At 35.9% G+C, this 18042-nt stretch overlaps 2 protein-coding genes across 3 annotated transcripts in view; one reads left to right on the top strand and one right to left on the bottom strand.

The window, feature by feature from the left end:
- The window catches only part of LOC127443194 (cyclic AMP-responsive element-binding protein 3-like protein 3-B), a 40990-nt gene extending 40267 nt beyond the window's left edge, over positions 1–723 (bottom strand). For both annotated transcript variants that reach the window (XR_007897607.1, XM_051701784.1), the window contains exon 1: positions 596–723. Coding sequence is in view for 1 of the 2 variants with exons in the window: in XM_051701784.1 (XP_051557744.1) it covers positions 596–616 (21 nt within the window). In the remaining variant the exon portion in view is untranslated. The remainder of the gene's footprint in view (positions 1–595) is intronic.
- A 7513-nt stretch (positions 724–8236) lies between these two features.
- Positions 8237–18042, top strand: part of LOC127443192 (ralA-binding protein 1-like) — a 32082-nt gene continuing 22276 nt past the window's right edge. Inside the window, exons 1-5 of the mRNA XM_051701781.1 lie at positions 8237–8283; positions 9817–10122; positions 14201–14641; positions 15206–15555; positions 16463–16624. Of these exons, the coding sequence (XP_051557741.1) occupies positions 9876–10122; positions 14201–14641; positions 15206–15555; positions 16463–16624 (1200 nt within the window). The 5' untranslated portion in view covers positions 8237–8283; positions 9817–9875. The remainder of the gene's footprint in view (positions 8284–9816; positions 10123–14200; positions 14642–15205; positions 15556–16462; positions 16625–18042) is intronic.

The raw sequence follows: 18042 nt of genomic DNA, 5'->3' as shown, positions 1-18042 counted from the left end.
TACAGTTTTCAAGAAAATTAACCTATGAATGGCTTACTTATAGCTGTCTCTGAATATTAAGCTGGGATAGAAGAAAGTATCTTAACACCGAAAAAGTTACATACTTCAGATTTAAAGGGATAGTTCATGCAAAAATTAAAATTCTCTCATCATTTACTCACCCTCATGCCATCACAGCATTTATTCATCTTTGTTAGTTAATAAAAATACAGTTGTTCATTGTTAGTTCATGTTAGTTCATTAACAAATTTACTAATACAACTAATTGATTTTAATAATGTTCTAGATATGTTGAAATTAACATTAACAATGTTAACAATTGTTATCAATGTTAATAAATGGAACCTTATTTTACTAATATTAATATTTGGGGATGATGCATGGTGGTCACTCAATATTTTTAGCAGTTACGGCTCTGGTATTGTGGGCCTTTGGAGTTGAGAAAATAAAATGTCTTGATTAAATGATAAAGATAGACTAAGCCTAACTATAAATACTGAAAAAGCATAAACGCACCGTTTGATAACCATTACCACATTCCAGTATGGGACACAATCAAAATCAAAGCAAAAACAAAGAGAATGCAATACTTCACCTTGTCTGAGAGAAGTGCCATATTCCAGGCACTAGAACGTTCTACAGCAATTACAAGTAAGCAGTCAAAATGAATAAATCCAGAGAGAAAAATGGAGTATGTCAGTGCTGTATGGTCTTAAGGGTAATTCTCTCAGTGTGTGTGTGTGTGTGTGTGTGTGTTACTTTCTTTAACACTACTCTTTGTTCTGGGACAAAGTTGAAACCCTAGATAAACTCCAGATAATAAATCATGATTCAATTGGATTGGCAGTGTTCAGGCTTTGACTGCTGGGTTGAATCATACCGGGTTCTGAGTTCTGTTAATCAGTGAACAGTTGATGCTGATCTCATCACAATAAATTAACAAGATAACAGCAAAGAATGAGATCACTGTAATGTAAATGTTTGCTGCCATAGACATGACAATTTTATTGCTCCGAGATTGCTCTTTCAAAGTTCAAGAGACTTAATTTAGTTCCAGTTATGCTTTATTTATTAATCAACTTTGTCTATTTACATTCTGAAATCCTCATGCAACATTTGGACACTGCATGTGCATGTACCTGTGCATTCATATATGCATGCTGCTCTTAAAAAGGGTTTGGCCAAAAGACACACCAATCTGTGCAATCCGTGAAGGCTTATCCTGCATATGTTCCAGCTGTTATCATAGAGGATAAGACTAATTAATGTTGTGTACTGCAGGTTGTTGTACTCTTCAGAAAGAAAAGGAAAGTATTACATAACTCATACACACTCCTGACATTAATTAATCCCAGACCCAGGTATTATTTATACTGTTAATGTAAAAAAAAAATTAAAAAAATGCAATGTTTGGACTTTATATCTTGCAGTTGCAACTTTATTTCTCGCAACTAAGAGACATAAACTTGCAGTTGTGACTTAATTTCTCACAGTTACAAAATGCTAACTTGCATTTGTATGTTTATATCTCACAATTGCAAAATTATATCTGGCAATTGCAACTTTATATCTTGCAATTACGACTTTATATCTCGCAATTGCAACTTTATTTCTCGTAATAAAGAGACATAAACTTGCAATTGTGTCTTTTATTTTTCCCAGTTACAAGATGATAACTTACATTTGTACGTTTATATCTCGCAATTACGACTTTATATCTCGTAATTTCAACTTTATTTCTTGCAACTACAAGATATAAACTCGCAATTGAGATTTTTTTTCTTGCAGTTGCAAATTTATATCACGTGACTTTATATCTAGCAATTGCGACTTTATTTCTCACAATAAAGATACATAAACTGCAGTTGTGACTTTATTCCCCACAATTACAAGATGATAACTTGCATTTGTAAGTTTATATCTCAGAATTCTGACTTTATATCTCGTAATTTCGACTGTTTCTTGCAATTGCAACTTTATTTCTCGCAATCACAGGATATAAACTCGCAATTGTGAGTTTATGTCTCGCAATCGTGACATCATTTATAGCAACTGCGACTTTTTTCTTGTAGTTGCGAATTTCTATCTTGCAATTACAACTTTCGATCTCGCAATTGCAAAAACAATTTCGCAATCAAGGAATATAAACTCGCAATTGTGAGTTTATGTCTCGTAATCGTGACTTCATTTCTAGCTATTTTGACTTTATATCGAATTACTTTATATCTTGCAATTACGACTTTAGATCTCACAATTGCAAAATTATATCTTGCAATGGCAACTTCATAGCAATTGTGACTTTTTTCTTGCAGTTGCGAAATATAGAGTTGAAGTCAGAAGTTTACATACAACTTAGCCAAATACATTTAAACTCTTTCACAAGTCCTGACATTTAATTGTAGAAAACATTGCCTGTCTTAGGTCAGTTAGGATCACTACTTTAGAGAGAGAATGATTTATTTCAGCTTTTATTTCTTTCATCACATTCCCAGTGGGTAAGAAATTTACATACACTTTGTTAGTATTTGGTAACGTTGCCTTTAAATTGTTTAACTTGGATCATACCTTTTTGGGAGCCTTCAACAAGCTTCTCACAATAAGTTGCTGGACTTTTGTCCCATTCCTCCAGACAGAACTGGTGTAAGTGAGTCAGGTTTGTAGGCCTCCTTGCCTCCCACAAATGTTCTATCAGATTGAGGTCAGGGCTTTGCGATGGCCACTCCAATACTTTGTTGTCCTTAAGCCATTTTGTCACAACTTTGGAGGTATGCTTGGGGTCATTGTCCATTTGGAAGACCCATTTGCGACCGAGCTTTAACTTCATGGCTGATGTCTTGAGATGTTGCTTCAATATATCCACATAATTTTCCTTCCTCGTGATGCCATCTATTTTGTGAAGTGCACCAGTCCCTCCTGCAGCAAAGCACCCCCACAACATGATGCTGCCACCCCCATGCTTCATGGTTGGGATGGTGTTCTTCGGCTTGCAAGACTCACCCTTTTTTCTCCAAACATAACGATGGTCATTATGGCCAAACAGTTTAATTTTTGTTTCATCAGACCAGAGGACATTTCTCCAAAAAGTAAGATCTTTGTCCCCATGTGCACTTGCAAACTGCAGTCTGTATAGTTTTTTATGGCGGTTCTGGAGCATTTACTTCTTCCTTTGCTGAGCAGCCTTTCAGGTTATGTCCATATAGGACTCATTTTACTGTGGATATAGATACTTCTCTACCTGTCTCCTCCAGCATCTTCAAAAGGTCCTTTGCTGTTGTTCTGGAATTGATTTGCACTTTTCGCACCAAAACTACATCCATCTCTAGGTGACAGAATGTGTCTCCTTCCTGAGCAGGATGATGGCTGCGTGGTCCCATGGTGTTTATACTTGCATACTATTGTTTGAACAGATGGTACCTTCAGGCATTTGGAAATTGCTCCAAAGGATGAACCAAACTTGTGGAGGTCCACAGTTTTTGTTTCTGAGGTCTAGGCTGATTTCTTTAGATTTTCCCATGATGTCAAGCAAAGAGGTACTGAGTTTGAAGGTAGGCTTTAAAATACATCCACAGGTACACCTCCAATTGACTCCAATTAGCCGATTAGCCTATCAGAGGATAATTGGCTAAAGGCTTGACATAATTTTCTGGAATTTTCCAAGCTGCTTAAAGGCACAGTTAACTTAGTAAATGTAATGGTCTGACCCACTGGAATTGCGATATAGTCAATTAAAAGTGAAACAATCAGTCTGTAAACAATTGTTGGGAATATTACTTGTGTCATGCACAAGGTGGATGTCCTAAACGACTTCCCAAAACTATAGTTTGCTTATATGAAATCTGTGGAGTGGTTAAAAAATGAGTTTTAATGACTTCACCTTAAGTGTATGTAAACTTCTATAATTCTTATAAAGATGAAGTTGCAGTTGCAAGATATGGAGTCACAGTTTTGACTTTATATTTTACAATTACGAGATTTAAATTGAATTCTCTATAATTTAACTCTATAAAAAAAATTATAGACTTTTTTATATAAATGTTTTTTTTATAGTTTATATCTCGCAATAACAACTTTATATCTCGTAATTGCAATTTTATTTCTCACACTTTCTCGCACTCGAGAAACTCGCAGTTGCAACTGAAATCAGCAACTACAAATATCTTGCTTACAGTTGCATATTAAGCTAGGATACAAGAAAGAATTTAACATAAAAAAGTTACAACAGCTTTATAGCTGCAGTGGAGGTCAGAATAAATTGCATCATTCCATCTAAGCAAGACTATAATAGTCAAAATATGCCTGACATGAACAGTGAATCTGAACATTCTTTCAGCAAAAGCAATGGTCATATTGACTCTATCCCCAAGAGACAGTGAGGCTTTTTGCTTTTTGTTAACCTTAACTGATGGGTATTAGGGTCGAAATCATTGACCCCTGTGTGTGTGGATGGTAAAGGTAAACCTTTGCAAGTTAAGCATTAAAAGCACCATGCAGAATTCAGTCACAAAAATGTTGTAGATACAAAAAGGGTCTGAGAAACCAATTAACTCACAGTTCCAAATCCTGGATGTACAAAAGACGAATTCAGAGCGAAACTAAAAAAGAGGCATTTAGATTTTATCTTTTATATTTGTGTGTGTGTGTGTGTGTGTGTGTGTGTGTGTGTGTGTGTGTGTGTGTGTGTGTGTGTGTGTTTGTACATGTCTGTGTGGTGTGAGTGGGTGTGTAGGTGTGCAATAATGTGTATTTGTTTTGAAGAGAAACCAATTTATACAGAGTCTTCAGAGTCCTTAGAACCAAGAAAGAAAGAAACAAAATGTTGTATAATGGAAACAGAATGTTCATTTGCAGGTATTTGCTAGGATACAGACAGTCTCTGCATGTCTTTCAGCAATGTTGGGCCAATAACAGTGAAAAAATGCATCGATGGCATGTGAACATTTGTGCAAGAAGCTCTTGAACAATTTTATATTCACGCGGTTGTGTCAAGATGGGAGAAGGTTCAAAGGTCAGGGACAGTTATTTGAAAACACATTTGTTAAACAGCAATATAACTGATGCACATACAGAAATTAAACCATTTTTAGTACATTTAGTAAAATACATTTAACTTTCTGCAATAAGAAAAAATGCATATATCTAAATAACATTCAAATATTCTACCTGAAATGTGTAAGAAATAAAAGTGTTAATAAATGCACGTTTTAAAAAATTGTAAAACATCATTGTCAATTCATTGAGGTTTCTGATTTGTATGTTAATACATCAAGGATCCTATTCACAAAAACACACAAATGTTGTTTGAATGGCCGTTTCCTTTATTAACATAAAAGGAAAGCATAAGTTTTCATTCATTTCATGAACCACTAATCATTAGATATGTTTCACACATGCCTGTGTTTGTCTTTTACATGTTTCCTTTCATGAAACGGACCACTTTTATCATATGAAATTTACTGCAAGAATGAGATATATGGCAGAACAGATTCAAATCTACTATTGAAAATCGTATTAGATTTCCATATATTATTAAGTTAATTTTCAATGACATCTAATAACATCATATCTTGAATTCACAAAAGTTATGTTAATAAACCAATTTTCTTTTTTTTTTCTTTTTTTTTTTTTTTTTTTTGAGAATCTGATTAGATGCCACAAGTTGTCGTTTGTAATGAACATATTGAATTTTGAATTTGTACCTGATAATAAACTGTAGCCACTGACTCATATTGCATTTATCAGGTGAATGGATGTTCTGCCCCAATTTTATTATGCATGCAATAAAATATGTCCTTAATCTTATCTGGCATCTAAGATAATGATTCTCATATAATCATTCTCATAAGTAAGTGATAAAACCTGAAATGTTTATATGATTTCATGGCTATTCCCTGAAATGAGTTATGGTGCTTCAGTGACCCAAACATAGATTACTTAATAGGATTCTTACATTTTAATGTTACTAAGGAAAACTTAGACTTTAATGAAATCACCAATGTTTGTCTGTTGTTTAATAGCGCCACTTGCTGGTCTCACCTGCACATAACAATTTTGTAAATACCGTAGATGTTTTTGTGCATATCAGAGTTGTGCATAATTCAGAATTTAAGAAATGGCTTCCTTTCCTTCATGAACTTAAATTGAATTGGCCATGCACTACAGGATATTGGAAGCTTAACTCAAATGACAGGAAAAGGAATTTACAGAATTATAATTAAATGGAATTCAGCAGTCACAGAACACAAGTTTTGCAACAAAACAAAAATAACTGCATACTTATTGTGAATAATTGTGCATATATATTCCCTGATATGTAGAATTACTTTTTTTTTTTTTTTTCTTCATCTGATTAGATACATTTCTCTAAACTACACTGGCAGCCAAAAGTTTGGAATAATATACAGATTTTGTTGTTTCGGAAGGAAATTGGTGCTTTAATTCACCAAAGCGGCATTCAACTGATCACAAAGTATAGTCAGGACCTTACTGATGTAAAAAACAGCACCATCACTATTTGAAAAAAGTCATTTTTGATCAAATCTAGAGAGCAGCCATCAGTCCAACACCTTATCCTTGAGTAATCATGCTAAATTGATCATTTGGTACTAGAAAATCACTTGCCATTATATCAAACACAGTTGAAAGCCATTTGGTTCATTAAATGAAGCTTAACATTGTCTTTGTGTTTGTTTTTGAGTTGCCACAGTATGCAATAGACTGGCATGTCTTATAGTCAATATTAGGTCAAAAATGGCAAAAAAGAAACAGCTTTCTCTAGAAACTCATCAGTTAATCATTGTTTTGAGGAATGAAGGCTATATAATGCTTGAAACTGCCAAAAAACTGAAGATTTCATACAAAGGTGTACACTACAGTCTTCAAAGACAAACTGGCTCTAACAAGGACAGAAAGAGATGTGGGAGGCCAGATGTACAACTAAACAAGAGGATAAGTACATCAGAGTCTCTAGTTTGAGAAATAGACGCCTCACATGTCCTCAGCTGACAGCTTCATTGAATTCTACCTGCTCAACACCAGTTTCATGAACAACAGTAAAGAGAAGACTCAGGGGTGCAGGCCTTATGGGAAGAATTGCAAAGAAAAAGACACTTTTGAAACAGAAAAACAAAAAGAAAAGGTTAGAGTGGGCAAAGAAACACAGATATTGGACAACAGATAATTGGAAAAGAGTGTTATGGATCTTAACCCCATTGAGTTTTTGTGGGATCAGCTAGACTGTAAGGTGCATGAGAAGTGCCCGACAAGACAGACACATCTATGTGCTACGGGAAGTGTGGGATGAAATGTCACTCGAGTATCTGGACAAACTGACAGCTAGAATGCCAAGGATCTGCAACGCTTTCATTGCTGCAGGTGGACGATTTTTTGATGAGAACTCTTTGAAGTAGTTTAAGTTCTGAAATTTTTTTCAAATTGTAATAGTAATTTTTCACATTATTAATGTCCTGACTATACATTGTGATCAGTTGAATGCCACTTTGGTGAATAAAAGTACCAATTACTTTCTATAAGAGAAAAATATGTATATTTTCCCATGGCCCATTAAATGAAACTCAATTTACTAAATATATTGTGATTTATAGTAATAATAGATTACCACAAACATTTATTTTGACTTGCCCCTCCTTTTCTTTAAAAACAGCAAACATCGAGGTTCCAGTGAGGCACTGACAATGGAATGAAAGTTGAAATACTAATTTTTTGAAAAGTATGTATAATCACAATACATAAAGGATATGTGTGTAAAAATAATTTTAGTGTGATAAAATAGGTTACAAACCTTTTCTGTGTAAAGTTATAGCCAATTGTAGTTGAAGAAGAATTATGTAAGTGCTTTTAAAAATGATAAGACTCATATTTGTTTTGCCATTAAACCCTCATAAAATTGACCACATTCACTTTTGCTTTTTTTTAAAGAAAAGGAGGGACGATTCGAAAATTCTTTGTGGCAATCAATATTATGCCGGAATATTCCTTTAATTCAATTTCAAACTAATTATTTAATTAAAGGAGTTGGCTTCAACACGCTGTTTGTTCTTTAACATTTACTTCTTTTTTGTTTTTTTTTTTCATATAAATAATATCCTGAGAAATCAATGTGCTCACATTTGACTGAAGATTAAAATAATCTCTCAAAAGCTGTCAAGTGGCAATTGAAGACATAATAAACTACATCTCCCATGATTTAAACTTCACGATTGCGCATGCGCGAGTGTCAGATGGCACAAGCTACAGGAAGTGCAGCTGTTACACTGATCCCAGCAGGTTTGTACAGTGATTCTTTTTTGGAATGTTTATGATTATTCTTTGATATGATGTCACATATTTCATTTATGACTTCTTTACGTCTCGGTTATTGAACGTATTTGTCATGTAATATTTTAAAAGATCGATTTAGCAAGAAAATCTAAGGTTCGTTAGCTAGCATGCTAAGCTATGAATCCCATTTTATTTACTTTAGAATAATGACTTGACCTTATTGTTATTTTTACTAGTTTTCCCCGGTTATAACTAATGTTTTTAGATATCTGGTGGTCTAGTATTTTTAAACTGTAAAGGATTCTAATATAGTGGCTGGCCTGTGTTTGTTCATTTAACGAAACAGCTGCTGTCAAGGGATTTTGTAGGACATTTGAGTAATATCATAACAATCAGATCAATACGTTTGTGTGATTTCAGTAGGTCTGCTGTTGTGGTAATGTGTTTTTTGGCTTCTCATTGTGTTTTTAGAGGAGAGAAATGGACTGGTTTGGATTTGGCAGGGGCCCACAGATAAAATAAATATTTACTAATGATCGTTTATAGAACTGTATATGGGTGGGTTACATGACATTTGATTGCCACAAAAAAAAAAAAAATTGGACTCGTCTCTCCTTTTCTTTAATACAAGCTAAAACCGAGGTGAGGCACACAATGGAAGTGAATGGGGGCCAATTTTCTGAGGGTTTAAAAGCAAAAATGTGAAGCTTATACTTTTATAAAAGCACTTACATTAATTCTTCTGTTAAAACTTGCTTATTATTTGAGCTGTAAAGTTACAGGGTTTACAGCTTTGCATCGCCATGGCAACAAAGTTGTAAAATTGGCTATAACTACACAGAAAAGGTTAGTAAGTGATTTAATCACACTAAAATCATATTAACACACATATTGTTTACGTCTTGTGGCTATACATTTGAAACAGCGAGTATTTTAATCTTTACAGATTGGCCCCATTCACTTCCATTGTAAGTGTCTCACTTCAACCCAGATTTTTGCTTTTTTTAAAGACAAAATAAACTTTTGTGATAACGTTAAAAATGCTGTTGATCAAGCTTAGCTAGTATTGAACCTGGAATATTCCATTATGCATAATTATTCATGTAATAATTGCTGGATGACATTTTTTTTGACATTGTTGTCAACAGGGACTTTTATAGTTCTGGTTTGTTTTGCCCAAACAAACTGACAAAATGATCAGCTGAGGGAATGAGTGATAGAAACATTTCTGGCCACTAGAGGGCAATGTTATTAGTGTTCGGACCTTATATTGTCAATTTGAACAATAAGTCACATGTTAATTCATCCAGAAAATACAGGATGGCTTTTGAGAGATGTCCTGATCATTTATTTGAATGTTATCTGTTCATCTAAAGCAGAAACACAGGTGTTTCCAAAACACACTGTTACCATGAGGGCCAAATGTTGACCAAACGTGTTTCAACAAACGCACCAGAAATTAACTAGTTTAAATCCATCTAGAAATTACATTTTAAAGTGTAAGAATCTAAAATAACCAGCCTATTTTTCCCCTTTCAGGTGACATGGAGAGGTGACGTGTCATCAGAGTGATCAGCCAATAGCAGGGCAGCGCAGAGATGACGGAGTGCTTCCTGCCACCCACTAGCAGCCCTGTGGAGCAGAGGAGGGCGGAGCATCCTGGGGGTGTAGCTCGAACCCCGAGCTCCGAAGAGATCAGCCCCACCAAGTTCCCGGGTCTGTATCGTACGGGTGACCCCTCGCCTCCACACGACGGACACCACCATGAGCCACCCGATGCTGTGTCCGATGACGAGAAGGAACACAATAAGAAGAAGAATAAATTTAAGAAGAAGGAGAAACGAAGTAAGAAACTTTTCAGAACTAGCAGAATACTGAATTCAGTGGCCCCAAAAAGCATTTGGACACTTAAAGGGATAGTTCACTCAAAAATGAAAATTCTCTCATAGTTTTAGGAATCTTCCAGGTTCAATGCAAGCTCAATCGACAGCATTTTTGGCGTAATGTTGATTACCGTGAAAAATAAATTCTCATGTTTATTAAAAAAAACATTATGCACTTAAAATGGAAGTGAATGTTTCAAAAATATAGTCTCAGAACTAGGACTGTTAAACGATTAAATTTGTTAATCAAATTTATAATATGACATTTCGATTATTTAATCAAAATAATCACATGCATCATTATTTGCTGAGAAAGGCTCCCATATAGAGAGAATTTTTAAAACTAAGATAATTCTTATAAATCTGTTGTCATGACAGAGAATGGCTAGTAAACCTTCTATTCTATTAAATGCTGTAACATAGGTAAATCCCTGATTTTGTCACACTCACATGATGTTAACACATCATTTTTATGTCTTATTGCTTTACTTGTATAACAATGTTTATTTTAAAATTTATAGACTGGGCCCATTCACTGTCATTGTAAGCACCTTACTTTAAATGCAATATTTCCTTTTTATAAATAAATAATGGACAACTCAGAATTCCTTTTTTTTTTTTTTTTTCAATTTGGAATGCCCAATTCCCACTACTTACTAGGTCACTTCAATCCGGGTGGTGGAGGACAAGTCTCAGTTGCCTCCGCTTCTGAGACCGTCAATCCGCGCATCTTATCACGTGGCTCGTTGTGCATGACACCGCGGAGACTCACAGCATGTGGAGGCTCATACTATTCTCCGCGATCCATGCACAATTTACCACACTCCCCATTGAGAGCGAGAACCACTAATCATTACCACGAGGAGGTTACACCATGTGACTCTACCCTCCCTGGCAACCAGGCCAATTTGGTTGCTTAGGAGACCTGGCTGGTATCACTCAGCACACCCTGGATTTGAACTCGTGACTCCAGGGGTGGTAGTCAGCGTCAATACTCGCTGAGCTACCCAGGCCCCCCCCGGAATTCTTTTTTTGTTGGAATCAACATTGGCACAGTTTTCTGGCATTTGAGCTTGGAGCATCCTTTAAACAATGCCATTGTTCTATAAAAACATACTGTAAGTTTCAGAACTCAAAACTTCCTCACTGCAAAAAGAGTGCCAAAACGACTCGTTTACTACTTCCTCCACATTGTGATGTCACACCTTAGACATTTGCATCTGACCGCCTCAACAACAGTACATCAACGCCTACTTTTCCTTATCACATCTGTAGCCCTGCCCAGTAGTGGTGAGCAGTGAGATGGCAAGTAGAGAGAGCCAATCATAACAGTGGGCATTTACTATCAAGTCTTAAAGACAAGCAGCACCAAAACCAAGTGTTCCTGAAAAAGGGGCAAGAATGGTGGTGGAAAGTTGATCATGTTTTACAAATATGTTTTTTTTTTTTTTTTTGCAAAAAACTTTACTCAACCTCAAGAAACATATTACATTAATAAAAAAGGCATGTCGTTACCCCTTTAAAATTTTTTCCTGAAACTCGATATTGTTGATAGGCTGAAAAATATTGAGATATATAATTTTTTGAAGCTATATCATCCAGCTCTAGTTTGCCGTAGTATGATCTGCCCACAGTGGCCAAATGCTCCAGTTTCTTTGCATATGTGCAGCTTCAAAGTGAACACTGTATTTCCTACCGCTATATTTAGCCGACCAGCAGCAGCCTATTGTGGGCAAGCAGGGAGTGATAGACATTCTAAGGACACACCCTTTCCATCCTATCTGTCTGTAGGTGTGTTGTTGTGGCAGAGCAGAGGTTCTCTGGGGAGATGATGGTCATGAATACTGGCCTGATGGGGTCAGACCCTTGATAGTGAGCTGCTGATAAATGTTCGGCTCTCAGAAGCAGTTCAGGTTGAAGTGGGTGTCAGGACAGAGAAATGGAGCAGTAAAAAAAGGAGCTGGCACGAGGAAATATTGCTAAATTGTAAGCTGACCTCTTTAAAGCAGGACTTTGTGTCTCTCTCGCTCTGTTTTCACTGTGCCTTCTCTTCTGATTTAAATCTCGCCTAACCTTTAGTTTGATCAGAGCAAAAGAGAAAGAGAGGGTGGGACATAAAATGTTGCTCAGCTGTTAATAGGACGTTTCCTTTTTAGTGTCAGGTCTTGGAAGAAGGTTGTGAGTTCTCTTCTCATCTCTTCTAATCTTTGTCTCATCTTGTCTCCACTCTTCTCATTTCTCATTCTCATCTCTTCCTTTATCTCACCTCATCTTTTCTCATCTTTCATTTTTGCCATCTCTCATCTTGTCTTTTGTCATTTCTTTTATTCTCTTCTCATCTTTTCTCATCTTGTCTCGTCTAATTTCTTTTTTCTCATTCTCATGTCTTGTCTCTTATCTTATGTCTTTTCTTTCATTCTCATCCTCATCTTTTCTCATCTCTTATCTTTTCTCATCTTGTCTCTTTTCTTATTCTCTTCTCTTCTGGTCTTATCTTGTATCATCCCGTCTCTTCTCATCTTGTCTCGTCTTTTCTCGTCTCTTTTCATTCTCGTCTCTTTTCATTCTCGTCTCTTTTCATTCTCGTCTCTTTTCATTCTCGTCTCTTTTCATTCTCGTCTCTTTTCATTCTCGTCTCTTCTCATTCTCTTCTCTTCTCATCTCTTATCTTGTCTCGTTTCTTCTCATTTTATCTCATCTTTTCATCTCTTCTCATTTTGCCTCATCTTTTCTCATCTCGTCTCTTGTCTCGTCTCTTTCTCATTTTGTCTCATCTTTTCTCATCTCTTTTCATTCTTTTCTCATCGTCTTCTCTTATTTTCGTATCTTCTCATCTCTTCTCTTATATCGTCTCGTCTCATTTCATATTGTCTCTTCTCATCTCTGTTCTTCTCTTCTCATCTCTATTTTGTCTCGTTTCTTCTAATCTTATCTCTTTTTTTCTCATTCTCATCTCTTGTCTCTAATGTTGTCTCTTCCCCTTGTCTATAATTTTGTCTTGTCTTTTCTAATCTCTTTTCTTCCATTCTCTTCTCGCCTTTCTCATCTTATCTCTTTTATATTGTCTCGTCTCTTCTCATACTGTCTCATCTTTTCTAATCTCTTTTTTCATTCTTCTCATCTTCTCTTTTCTCATTCTTCTCTTATCATCTCTTCTCATTTTGACTCATCTCTTTTTATTCTTTTCTCGTCTTGTCTCATTTCTTTTTCTCATTCTCATCTCGTCTCATCTCTTTTCCTGTTCTCGTTCCTTGTATCTTATCTCATCTCTTCTCTTCCCCTTCTTTTCTCATTTTGTCTCATCTTTTCTCATCTTTTCATTCTTTTCTCATCGTCTTCTCATATCTTCTCATCTCTTCTCTTATATCGTCTCGTCTCATTTCATATTGTCTGTTCTTTCATTCTCTTCTCATCTTTTCTCATCTTGTCTCTTCTCTTTTCTCATTCTCTTCTCATCTCTATTTTGTCTCATTTCTTCTAATCTTCTCTTTTTTTCTCATTCTCATTTCTTGTCTTTTTCTTGTTCTTATCTCTTGTCTCTAATGTTGTCTCTTCTCTTCCCCTTGTCTTTATAATTTTGTCTTGTCTTTTCTCATTCTCATCTCTTGTCTCATCTCTTTTCCCGTTCTCATTCCTTGTATCTTATCTCATCTCTTCCCCTTCTTTTCTCATTTTGTCTCATCTTTTCTCATATATTTTCTTTCTTCTCAACTTTTCTGATCTTGTCTCTTCTCTTATTTTGTCTCATCTCTTCTCATATTGTCTCATCTTTTTTCATCTCTTTTCTTTCACTCTCTTCATCTTTTCTCATCTCGTCTCTTTTCTCATTCTCATCTTGTCTCTTCTGTTTTCTTTCATTCTCTTATTTTGTTCTCATCTTGTCTCTACTCTTTTCTCCATCTCATCTCTTATTGTTTCTTATCTTGTCTCGAATTTTCTCTTCTCTTTTCTTCTCTCATTCTCTTTTAATCTGTTCTCATCTTGTCTCTTTTCTTTCTCCTATTTTTTCTTATCTTTCCTTATTCTCTCCACTCCCATAGCCGAGGGATACGCTGCGTTCCAGGAGGACAGTTCTGCCGATGAGGCTGAGAGCCCGTCCAAGATGAAGCGTTCCAAGGGCATTCACGTTTTCAAGAAGCCCAGTTTCTCCAAGAAGAAAGAGAAGGAATTCAAAGTGAAGGAGAAGGGGCCTAAAGAGGAGAAGGCCAAGGACAAGGACAAGAAGTCTAAAGACCTGACTGCAGCAGATGTAGTCAAACAGTGGAAAGAGAAGAAAAAGAAGAAAAAGCCCTGCTCTGAGCCTGAACCTGTCATCATGGAGGCCGCAGTGATGTTGCGGCCAATTTTCGGGGCTCCTTTAGCAGAAGCAGTGAGGAGAACAGCACTGTATGATGGGATTCAGCTCCCAGCCATCTTCAGAGAGTGTGTGGACTACATCGAGAGCTACGGCATGAAATGTGAAGGCATTTATCGTGTCTCTGGTATGATTCTGTTCTAATTCTGTGAATTGAAATGCCATTTTGTTTTTATGTTTTTAAAGGGATATTCTGGCAACTTTGTTTATCCGTTATAATAATTTATCTATTACTGTTCACATTATTTTCAAGTTGTCCTGCACTTTGTCAAAAATGAATAGGGGAACACTTTAACAGTAATACACTTCTATAGGGCAAGCGTACCAGAGGGTTTAAAAGCTGAAATGTGTATTTGTTTAAGGAATTGCATGAATTCTTCAGTACAATTTTTTATTTTTTATTTGAGCTGATATATAAATCATCTTTTGAGGTGGTACTTCTTTTCCAAGAGGATAAACTTCTTGTTATGTGTTACTGACGTAATTACTTCCGTAAATACCCATTCTTGATATAAAAAAAATGGAATTTCAACTTTTTCAAAATGTCAAATATTATTGATTTTAAAAAATCATGTAAAATATATCATGAATCTTGTTTCCTTCACTCTGATATTGGATGTTGCTTTGTTGCCATTTCTTTCTTTGCACTTTTTGACCGTTGTTGTCAGCTGGTGTACTTTTTTGTCTGTAGGTATGAAGTCTAAAGTGGACGAGCTGAAAGCAGCATACGATCGCGAGGAGTGTCCGTGTTTGGAGGAGTACGATCCTCACACGGTGGCCAGCCTGCTGAAACAGTACCTGCGAGAGTTACCCGATAACCTGCTGGGTAAAGATCTAGCCCTGCGCTTCGAGGAGGCCTGCGGGCGGCCCAGTGAGGCGGAGAAACTGCAGGAGTTCCACAGGCTTCTGGGGGAGGTGCCCTCGGGGAGCAGACTCCTCCTGGCCTGGCTTATCACCCACATGGACCATGTCATCGCCCGTGAGGCCGACACCAAGATGAACATCCAGAACATCTCCATTGTGCTCAATCCTACTGTACAGGTGAGTTTATAATCTATAGGTGATACTTTTTGTCTGTATTTATTTCTTACATTTTTTGAAATATCATACTTAACAGTCATGCATTCAATTTCCTGTGCTGTATTTAAAGGGATAGTTCACCTAAAATGTGAAAATTCTATCATTATTTATTCACCCTCATGTTGTTCCAAACCGTATGACACACAAAAGGCAAATTTTCTGGTGCTATCGAGCTCCAAAATGACCAAAAAGCACCATGAAAGTTTTTCTGTTTTATCGCAATCTTCATTTGAACGATCCCAATATTGATTCTTAAAGGAATATTCCGGGTTCAATACATATAGAATTTGTGGCATAATGTTGATTTTCACAAAATGTTATTTTGTTTTAATTAATAATTTAAACATTATTTGGACTCATTGGAAAAATTGCAGCTACAGTGAGGCCCTTACAATGGAAGTGAATGGGGCCAGTCCATAAACACTAAAAAAACGCTAGTATAGCTAGTTCAAACTGTTGCTGTAAATCAGAATGCTGAAAAATGGAGGCAGAGTTACAACAGAGGGTTTTGATACGTTTCTGCTATCAGAATGAAGGTTGTACGATTTTATGGTCTCACAGGACACAGAATGAAGGTGCCCTCATGCTGCTAATGAGATCTTTGTTTGCAGCCACTTTTATTGAGAGAAGAGTACAGATAGAGGACAGGCAAACATGTGGAGAAGAGAACGGGAACGAGATCAGAAAATGAAGCAAGCCGGATTCAAACTTGAGCAGCTCAGTGTGTCAGAGCACATGTGCTATTCACTATGACAAGATTCTTAAACTCCCTAGTTTTCAGTTGTTTAATGTTTACGAGCCATAAAAGCTATTTTGACACAAAATCAGAGAAAAATGTTCTATCTCCCTTTCTCTTTCTCTGTGCTAGATTGGGAATCGAGTGCTGTACGTGTTTTTCACTCACGTCCATGAGCTCTTCGGTGATGTGGTTCTTAAGCCGGTGGTTCATCCTCTGCGCTGGTCCAATATGGCCGCCATGCCCACTCTACCTGAGACCCAGGAGAGCATTAAAGAGGAGATTCGCAGACAGGTGAGTCACAGGACTGAAACAGACACCATCATACCTGTGTGACTGATTCTGATGTGTGAATCACAAACAGCCATACTTGTCCACATTCATGTTTCACCCCAAAATCAAGAGAAGAAATATGAAAATATATTTTGCCTAAAGAAATTGAAGACAATAGTATAGCTTTTTTGTATTCAATATTTTAATGACAATTAAGCACATCCCAATTCTTATTACTGTAGTGTGATTAAAAAAAATGCAGAAACAATAATTAATTGCAAATTTTTTAAACATCATGGTAGTATTTGTTGTACTGCCTTTGATTTAAGTCATTGTATTAAAAATGTATGGAGCCCTTTAGAGGACATTTTGGTTCCCATGCAATAACTTTATCCATTCCTTTAAGAAAATGAACTGTGGTTTTACTACAGCAGGGTTTTTCCTGGGTCAAAAATGGTATTGGGTGGTGACTGACGTATATGGTCACCCACAGTTGGGTTATTACATAATTGCATTTTATTAATATACCATATAACATAATTACTTAATTGCATTTAATGTTTACTTTGGATATGAGTTATTTTTTATCATCTAAGTATATGGAACCTTTTGAATATAACACTTAATTTTTACTTTAACCCTTTAAGTCCTGAAAGTGTTTTTAAAGACTTCCTGTTTCAGTGGCATACCCAAAATTAAAGGCTTATAACTTGACAAAAAAATAAACCAAATAATAATAATAACAAGGAGTTTTTCAAGTGTTTGGTATCATTGTATAGACATTTTTTAAACATTTTTAATGATATAGATTATGATACATTCTGAGACTCTCAGCCTAAGAAACTTATGAAAAACTTCTGATTTTGGCCAAAAATGTATTTTTTTTATTTTTTATTTATTTTATTTTTTTTCTTATTTGACATTATATATCTCTGGGTGTAAATAAAGTGTCTCTGAAAATCTGCTTTTGTTTTGTTCTCAATTATGTGAACTGTATCTGAGAACATTTTGTGTTGATCAAAAATTATAGCATTACTAAATTATTTATCATAGTGTCCAAAAACTTCCCCATGTGTCCAAAAGCACATAAGAACGAATGACACGTGCAAACACAACAATGACTAAAGGTATTCATAGCATGGAGACATGATTTTAGTAATGAGATTTCACAGAATGTGTGCCTTTTGACTCAATGAGTCTGCATCATTGAGTCTGTGGAGCCATCCCCTGGAGGCCATATGTAACATTGTGCTTCATGTGGATTATCTAATGATCTGTGCATCCGATTACCTTGTGTGTGTGGGCTTGTTTGAAAAATAATCACCTCTAAGTAATGCTATGTGATATTTTATGTTCCGTTTATTTTTCCTGAAGTTATAAGCGAAAACGTGGCATATAAGCAACACCAACATAATTGTCAAAGACATACAGTGCATCCG

This window comes from Myxocyprinus asiaticus, chromosome 6 (genome assembly GCF_019703515.2).
Source record: "Myxocyprinus asiaticus isolate MX2 ecotype Aquarium Trade chromosome 6, UBuf_Myxa_2, whole genome shotgun sequence".
NCBI lineage: Eukaryota > Metazoa > Chordata > Actinopteri > Cypriniformes > Catostomidae > Myxocyprinus > Myxocyprinus asiaticus.
Note: the sequence above shows the minus strand (reverse complement) of the source record. Positions and strands in the feature narration are given on the sequence as shown.